Raw genomic sequence first — 9,076 nt, forward strand, 5'->3', positions numbered from 1 at the left:
CAACACAAAACTGGTAATTTATTTTTGTTGTTGTTGTTATTAGGAGGCAAAAAAAAAAAATGTACAGTTACAAGGATCATTTCCCAAACAGGTTAAATATGAGCTGAAAAGTGTAAAAAAGGAAGAGGAACATCACTTTACAAATCATTAAATTAAACAAATAAACAAAAGCAGAAACCCAAAGAACCAACCCCCCCTGCCCCCATGCTGAGTTCTCTCCTTGTGCAACTCTGCAAAATGAGAACAGAAAATGAAGTGGCCCATGGAGTGGGGGCCCTGGGGTAGGGGTGGGGGCAGGGGCTGGGGGAGGAAGGCAGGAGGGGGGGCTGCCGGGGCGGCCTGGGCGCTGGCCTCTTGTCTCTTGGGCCCAGTGGTCTCTGGCACCTGGTTGTGACTGGTGGCCTGACCGAGGCTGGGGGCAGAGAGGAGGCACCTCTGGAGGCTCCTGCCAGTCTATGGCACCGAAGCACTGCAGGGACAAGCCAGATCGAGAGGTGGAAACAAGCAGGAAGTGGGGACGGCCACCAGTGCCCAGGCTGGCACCTGCCCCATCCTCCTTTTCCAACCTGAACTCGCCCCAGGCCGACCCTGCCTCTCCTTCCTTCTCTCCCGATCGCCCCCTCCCAGATCCCAACTGGCCCCTGCAGCATCACATGGTAGATTTTAGTCTTTGCTTAAATTAAAAAATTAAATATATATACATATATATACTGTACACACAGGACAACAACAGAAGAGTGTTGAAAAGGGAAGGATGGGCTGGGCAGAGGAGGGCAGGGCTGTGGAGAGAGGAGAGAAGCTGGGGCTGGACAAAGGGACAGAGCGGGAGGGGAAGGGCGAGAATTTAGGGGACCAGAATGGGGGGCAGTTTATTTTACAATAAAAACAGGAGTTCAAACCTCAGCAGAACAGGACTCTGGGATCCCCAGAGGGCCTCACCCCACACTGAGTGAGGAGGGGCAGGCTAAGGGGGCGAGGAAGGTGGGCGGGGCTCGGCTTCAGGTCTGGATGACGAGTCCCAGGGACAGAGGGGAAGGACTGCAGTCTCAGCTTCTCCGCGACTTTGAGTGTTGAATAAGCCACTGTAGGGTAATGTCTGGGTGGGGACAAGAGAGAAGGTTAAAAGGCCCTCAAGTGCTGGGTGCTCTGGGGAGGGAGTGGGGAAGCACACTTGGGGCTTCCAAAGCAGCAGAGGTCAACTCCAAGGTCATCAAAAGCCAGGGCTATTCACACTCCAACAGCCACAGCAGCCCACAGCGGCTAAGAAGGGAGTCAGCACTGGGAGAGAAACAGAGTCCCAGGATGTCACAGGCTGGAGGGTCTGGGAATCACCTGGTGTCCAAACCCAGAAATTTACAGGGGGGGGGGGGGGAGTGAGGCCCAGACAGAAGGGAGGGATTTGCCCAAGACAGAGTTGACGGCAGGGCATCTGGGCCTCCCGGCTGCCTGCTCTACCCTAGAAGAACCACAGAGCTCTGGTCTTAAAGGAAAACCTGTGGCGTGAGCACCTCTGAGTGCCGCTGTGCTCCAACAAACGCCCAGAAGTGCCTCTCCCCAAGGCTATTCCCTAGACCGCCAGCAACACCCTCAAACCCACGCACCAATGTTGTCCTTTTCTTTGCAGGAGATGGAGTAGCAGCAGATCTCTCGGTCCTGGATGGCAGACAGATTCCTGGCAGGGGCAGAGGAGAGTTTGCTGAGACTGGGATTGCCCAGGAGGGCTGGGGCTAGGGTGGGTCGGGTCCATTCCTGGCTCAGGGAGAAGCAATGGGGAGGGTTGAGGCGCCAGGAAAGGTGGGCTCTGCTGCACCGTGTGGTGACATGAGAACCTGGTCTGGTGGCTGGGCAGGGAGGAGGTCTAAAGAGCTGCCTAACTCACATTTTCTCAATCAGCTCCTTCTCATCCAATGCTCCGGGGGAGGTCTCGCTTGTTTCCCAGGACTAAGACCTACGGAGAAGGGAGGACAAGGGTTGGTTCTCAGGCAGCTGTGCCCAGGCTGTCTGGGTGGCGAGCTGGCCTGCTGTTCCCAGCCATGCCCCACTGACTTCCCCGGTGACGTCCTCCCTTCCCCCTCTCCCTCCATGAGGCTCGCTGACCGGGATGCCCTGCAGCTGAGGTTTGTCCAGTAGGTTGTGGAGCTCATTCTTGGAGGCCTCAATCTTCTCCTGGTCAGCAGCGTCCACCATGTACCTGGGGAAAGGCAGGGCAGGGACAAGCACGCTGATACCAGGGCAGCAAGTGGGAAGCAAGAGAAGCTGGGCTGCCTCTGCCCCGTGGGCGATGGGGCCTGGCTCCGGGCAAGGGACTCAATGGATGTTTTTTCCCTGCAGTGAAAAAAGCTGCAGGGGCTCCTGGGGCCTGTCCCACCCTTCCTCAAAGCCCAAGTCTGGGGCAGCTGTTACTCGTGCAGCAAAGCTTGGGCTTTTTAGAATTAACCATAAACCCCTTCCAAAGTGACCCACTTATGTTTTCATGAAAGACGAGATAAGACTGAGTGGGAAAAAAGCAAGTCCCAGTAGATTTCTTGCAGCAAGATGCTCTATTTATCAAGTTAAAGTTAAAAAACAGGGAAGTGGGAGTAGCTCTGTGGTTGAGCACCTACTTCCCATGTACAAGGTCCTGGGTTCAATCCCCAATACCTCCTAAAAAAAATAAGTAAAGAAAACCAAGCTATGGCTTGGTTTTATGTATACATATATACATAAAAGTATATACAGATTCACATAAATTTTTTTTTTTTTAATAATGTTTAAAAGCAAGGAAATGAACCATTTAAGACACACAAGCTTCAGAAGAGCATAGATGTGGGGTTGCGGGGAGGCAGGGAGAGGAGAGGAACACAGAGGTACATCAGGTTTGTGGCTCTCCAGGTCTGTGACTGGGAGTTGGGTGCCCAGGGCACTTATGAGATAAGAAACCAGCAGCAACCAAAATAAAGGTGGGCCGTGTGTGGCCAGTGTGTCAACGGACCCAGGAGTAGCCCTAATCCAATTCTGAGCTTCCGAGGTCCTTGTGGGCAGCAGGGTTGGGGGAAGGAGCAGATAAGGCCGAGGGTCCTGTGGGACCCCTGCCCTGCCACTTACACGATGGCACTCACTCCTCGGCAGTAGCGCTCCCACATGCTGCGGAATCGGGGCTGTCCCCCAATGTCCCAGAGCTAAGAAGAAGAGGGAGAGACGGTCTCAGCGGGCAACCAAGACAGCCTTGGTTCTTAAGGACCCACTCCTCCCATGCCCTCCAGCTCCTCCCAGGCACTCTAGCTCCTCCCATGCCCTTCAGCATCTCCCCTGCCCTCTAGCTCCTCCCACACCCTCCGGCCTCCTCAGCCTCCACTCTTCACTCCCTTTTCTCTCCAGATTGGCTCCCTCCCTCCCTCTCCCTGACTACCTCTGAAGCTTCTGCTTTCTTTTCCCAACTCCTCAGCAATCAGCCTCAAGGCTCTGCTTTCCTCCCAGCGGCCTCCGGCTGCCCGCTCCACCTCCTTCCGGGCCCTTTCCTGGGCCCCCGCCCAACACCTCCGCGGCCCCCTCACCTTTGCCTAGTGCGGTGCCAGTTGTTCCGTGCCACTCACCTTGATGGTCACATTCCCTTTGGTGATTTTGCGCATGTTGAAACCCACGGTGGGGATCATGTCCTCATTGAACTGTCCCGACTGGAAGGAGGAGCCAGAGTTGGAAAAGGTGCAAAAGTAGGTGGGACCCAGACGTGCCCTCCCTGACAGCCACAGACCAAGAGGCTGCAAGAATAATGTGGAGGTGGGGCCAGAGCGTCTCGGACTCCTCAGCTGGGGATCACAGCGGCCACTCCTGAAAGCCCCTGCTCTCAGGTGGGGCCGCCCGTGACCAACCCAGGTGTCCCCCCGCTCCTGGAGATCTGGGAAGAGGACCGTCTTCTTTGGGCACTCTCGAAGTCCCTCAACCTGGACTGAGAGCAAATTCTTCCTACGGCCCGACCTACATCTGCTGTTATAACAGAAGCCCTTTATTTAATCTCCAGCAGAAGAGGAAGAATAAGTACCTCCCAGCAAAAGAACTCCAAACAGATGGCGCTCTACCGGTCAAGGGTGATCTCAAGGAAGGCAGATTTTGTTTTCACCAGTAGCAAATATTCAAGCCAAACTTTTTTGGAAAGGTTAATTCTGTCGTGTCCTCTTCCCACCCCACACAACAATGCCAAGCAATTTCTGGAAGGTCCTTGGCTTTGGTTTATGTGTACTGTACTCCACGTGATAGGATAGATAATCCACACTCTTATCTGTTCACTTATCTGTCTCCTCCTCCCAGGACTGATTGCTTCTTTTTTTTTCTCTCATTGTCTGTCTTTTTCTTTCTTTAGTAAGCACTGGGAACTGAACCTGAGACCTTCCCTGTGGAAGGTGGGCACTCAACTGCTTGAGCCACATCCGCTCCCGACTGCTTCTTGAGAGGAACCAGGACTTTATTTTAATATTTGCTGAATAATTGGGAGATGACTGTAATTCCATTGCTCATAACCCATTTTCAAATTCTATTAATTTCCATTTCTCCCTTCTAAATTGTCTCCATGATCTCCAGATTGTTCTCAACTGGCCACAGGCCTCAAATGAGCCCAGACCACACTCCCTCCAAGGGCTGTTTCTGAGTTCACACATAGGATGCTTCTGCTTAGCCCCCAGAAGCAGGGGAGGGAGAGGAGGCTCACTCAGCCCGGAACCTGAGGATGGCAGCTGGGCTCCTTTACCACGCCCTTTTCTTCGACTGGATGGAAAGAATGATTTACCTTAGGTCACACAAGAGGTCAGGGGCCCTGACCACTAGCCAAAGTGTGGGAGATGAGCTTTTCCTACTCAGAGCCTGCAAATCTCAATGACGGCTCATTTGAAGGACAGTAAACTGGTTCCCTTTTATCTGCAGGAACCACCCAAACCCACTGACTAAGGCCCTGGGATGACATGAGAACTGAGTACCCAGGACTGATGCCCAGGGACAACGTGGAACAGGGGCTCCTATCCTGGGGTCCACATATGAGCTTCAAAGATTCCCAGGACTCCCTGAAATGGCATATAATTTTTATGTGTGCAAATTTTTATTTGTATGTGCACTTTTATGGAGAAAGGGTCCATAACTTTTATCAGATATCAACGGGGTTCAAGAGCTCACAGAGGTTAGAACCCACTGGGGAAGGAGAGTCCTTAAGGATGACTGAAACCTCTCTTGCTAAGGAAGGTCAGCGATTTAACTACCCGACTCCCAGCTGAAGTCCACTGAAGTTCACTCCAACCCCATCCAAGCCGATTAAGAACAATCCAGGGGAAAGAGACTTGGCCCAGTGGTTAGGGCGTCCGTCTACCACATGGGAGGTCCGCGGTTCAAACCCCGGGCCTCCTTGACCCGTGTAGAGCTGGCCCATGCGCAGTGCTGATGCACGCAAGGAGTGCCGTGCCACGCAGGGTGTACCCCGCATAGGGGAGCCCCACGCACAAGGAGTGCTCCCCGTAAGGAGAGCTGCCCAGCGCGAAAGAGAGTGCAGCCTGCCCAGGAATGGTGCTGCCCACACTTCCCCCTGCCGCTGACGACAACAGAAGCGGACAAAGAAACAAGACGCAGCATATAGACACAGAGAACAGACAACCGGGGGAGGGGGGGGATTAAATAAATAAATAAATCTTAAAAAAAAAACAAAAAACAGCAACAATTAAAAAAAAGAGGAAATACCTAAAATCATTTAAAAAAAAAAAAGAACAATCCAGTTTGAGGAAGGAGGCCCATTTCTTATTTTATTTTATCATTCATCATGGGTGAGGCTGGACAAAGACACATTAGCCTCTCTGGGCCACTTGATGTCCCAGTGTAAAAGGAGGGAGAAGGGGTTGGTTTCTTTAAGATTGGACAATAAGGGTCACAAAGTGCTTGGAAATAGTTTCAATGCAGCATGGGGAAACATCATTGCTCTTTGCCAGCTAGAAGATCTAGAGCCTCCCAAAGAAATGAAAAGCCTAGCTGGCAGAATTTGACCTTGGGCAAAGGGGGATGCTAGGAGAGCTATCAAGGAGTCTAGCTCCCCAGCACCAGTATTTTCTGTTCAGCAGAAAATTGGAATTAAGTTGGAGTTAGCCTATGACAACTTCCTTGCTAGTGCCTTCTGATCTCGCATACTTCTCCTTTATGGTTGGAAGTAAAGGTAAAAGTCATTGAGTCCAACCTCTGGTCCCAGACTTGAATCCCCTCTGGCTCACTCCTTGAGTCAGCCCTGACTATCAGAAAGTTCTTTATATTGAGTAAAAAAATCCATCGTCCTATAATTTTCACACCTTGGATACCCCAAGATTTGTTCTTCCAGGGGGCAGTCTTTTTAAAAAAATATTTGAAAGTGACCCTCTCATTTCCCTCTGGCAAAACATCCCCCATTTTCAGCATCATAACTTTTTTTCAGGACTCAAAGGATCAGCTTTAGGCTCTTATAAGCATTGAAACATCTCTTTATGATTTTTTTTTTCAGTTCACATTAACCTGCTGAGCAGCTAGACACACTAAACTCAATTTCTATTCACAGCCAGACCTCATAGAGTGAGCAGAAAAAAAAGGAACAGAGAAAGAGCAGAGACACACAGAGGCCAAGTGAATAGGCGAAGGTGGCTCAGAAATTCAGTGGTGGCATGGAACATGCCCAGGGGTGTGGGCTCCTCATTTCTTTCTGGAAGACCCTCCATGGTGATTATACTCGGGATGGACAGAAATGCTGGGACACTGGAGTGACCCTGACATTGGAACGCTAACTACGGTCCACAAGGGGTGGTTTTTCTTGGGAAGCCTCTTAAATGAGAGGAAATTTAGCCTGCACTTTTCTCCTAAGATGTGCCAGGTCAAGTGGCAAATTTAATATCAGAATAGGGAGCACATCAGATGAGGATGAGGACCCTCTCCCAAATATAACAGAAACTCTTGGCCCTGGCAGTGGAACTTGGGACTTTTGGGTTCTTGACCTCCATAGCCCCCCACCTAGAGGCATCTACAGGGAAGACCTCCAGACCAGGAAACTGAATCCACCTGGATACCTCTGGCTAGACCCTACCCAGCAGCAGGGCTTCAACAGTGCCCCTGTAGGGATGCTTTCCTGGGGGCTGCAGGTGACACCTAAGCTGGGACCTCAGAGCAGCAGCAACTCCTTTCTCCTCTCAGCCTTCCTCAGCGACACCTCCCAGATTTTAATCCCTGGAAGCCAAGTCAACCAGGCCTGCAGAGCCCAGATCAGAGTCCAAGCACTGTGTTCCTACCCTGCCACCCAAGAGTCCAGGTCAAGGCCAAGTCTAACCAGGGGGTCTCTGACTCTAGGGCCAGAGTCTGGGCAGAAAGGAGCCCAGATCGTGCCCCAAAGACCAGCATCGGCCCACAGAGCCTGCCCTGTGGGATGAGGAGCCAGAGACACTGGGTGGAGGAAGGGGTGGAGGTCATTTACAGAGCATGTTTGGGAAAGGAAGCCCGTGTCCAATCATATGACTGCAGGTCCCTGCCCCTCCAGCCTTCCCTCTGCCCTCCTGCTCCGGTCTGGCGGGGTGACATCCTTTCCCTGGAATGCTCTCTTCTGGGATGCCGAGACCTAGCAGGGAGGTTCTACCTTCTACCAGGCTGTGCAACAACACTGGCAGAGAGGTACCCGGGCTGGCCGGCCACGTTCCTTTGCAGACCTATCTCATCAGCACCTTTGGCCAACCCCCAGTTCTCGAAACCCCATTTTTGGGACTGGGGCGAGGTCCCTGGACAGCCCAGCCCCTGTACCAAGCCGCCTTCCTTCTGCCCCACAAGCCCAGTTCAGGCAGCCTCTGAAACGCAGGCCGCAGCCATTACTGCAGCCTCAGCTCACACACCCAGAAGAGCTCATCTTCCCCTTTTTCCTTTTCTTTCTTTTTTTTTTTTTTGTTGAGATTTTAACTCCTTCCCCCCCACTCTCCTGGCACTGAAAGACTCCATTATACCCCACCCCCCCAGCCCTGACCACCCAAAGCCCTCAGAGTCACTCACTCCCAGGTCCCCAGGTGGGCAGTGTCCCTCCAACTCATCCTCCCTGGGCTGGAGCACCACCTCCTGCAACTTCTGAGCCTCCAAACTCCCTTTATGATGCCCTTCTCCCTAACTAGGCACCTCTGGTTGGAGAGGTCAGGGTAGAGGCTGGGCCTGGGCCAGGGACCTCCGCGGACTCTGCCCCAAGGGGTTACCTCCCCTCCCCCTCAGCAGGGCCGGAGCTTCCTCTTCCGGCAAGGTGGGGTTAAGCCCACAGGGTGGGGGCCGGGCTGGCCAGGCCCCTGCCCCAGGCCGCCCCGCCCGTGACCCTCCTCACTGGGGGGGGGGGGACCTGTCACTTTCGCCCCGTCATCGGCGAGCACTGGGTGCCTCCTGCCCCGGGACCCCTGCGGTGCCGACCGGGCCCCGGGGCACCAGCCGTGTCTCCTCGTACCCCCCAGGCGCGCCCCCAGCCGCGCCATCCCGGCCAGGAGAGCGGGTCGCGCGCCTCCCGGGCCCCCCACGGGCAGTGCTAGGCCCCAAGCGCTCGGGGCCCGCTCCTCCCCCGCCCGGCGCCCGGCGGTGCCCGGCCACGCCAGGCGGCGACCCCGGCTCATCCGGGCGCGGCGCGGGCGGACACAGGCCCGACCCGGGCGCGCGCCCCGAGCCCTCGTACCGCGATCACGTTGACGAAGGTGGTCTTGCCCGAGTACTGCAGCCCGACCAGCGTGAGCTCCATCTCCTCCTTCCAGAACAGGGCCTTGAACCAGTCCAGCAGCTTGTTGAACAAAGCGATCATGGTCGCTGCCGCCGGCCCCGCCCGGTGCCGGGTCCCCGCCGCCCCTCGCTGGCCTCGCGCTGCGGCCCGGAGCGGCCCCACCCCGCTGCGGCCCGGGTCCCGCGGCTCGGTGCGGGCGGAGGCTCGAGCGCGGCGGCGGTCGACTCGCTGCCCCCGGATCCGCTCGCCGATGGGTGTGGCTTCAGCGCCCTCCTCCGCCGCCGCCGTCGCCGCCCTCCCGTGCGGCCCGGCCGGGTCCTGCTCGCACCCGAGAGCGCGCTCCTCCCGCGCTCCCAGCCGGGGGCGGGCGCCGGCGGTTGG

At 54.9% G+C, this 9,076-nt stretch overlaps 1 protein-coding gene across 1 annotated transcript; it reads right to left on the minus strand.

Moving 5' to 3' along the window:
- ARL8A (ARF like GTPase 8A) lies at nucleotides 1-8,920 on the minus strand. Its single transcript, XM_004481923.5, is given in 8 exon segments — nucleotides 1-1,096; nucleotides 1,602-1,672; nucleotides 1,880-1,917; nucleotides 1,919-1,948; nucleotides 2,098-2,191; nucleotides 3,085-3,158; nucleotides 3,573-3,653; nucleotides 8,654-8,920. Coding segments are annotated over 8 exon segments (561 nt in total). The 5' UTR covers nucleotides 8,777-8,920; the 3' UTR covers nucleotides 1-1,046.
- Between the last annotated feature and the right edge of the window lie 156 nt (nucleotides 8,921-9,076).

Source organism: Dasypus novemcinctus, chromosome 13 (genome assembly GCF_030445035.2).
Source record: "Dasypus novemcinctus isolate mDasNov1 chromosome 13, mDasNov1.1.hap2, whole genome shotgun sequence".
NCBI lineage: Eukaryota > Metazoa > Chordata > Mammalia > Cingulata > Dasypodidae > Dasypus > Dasypus novemcinctus.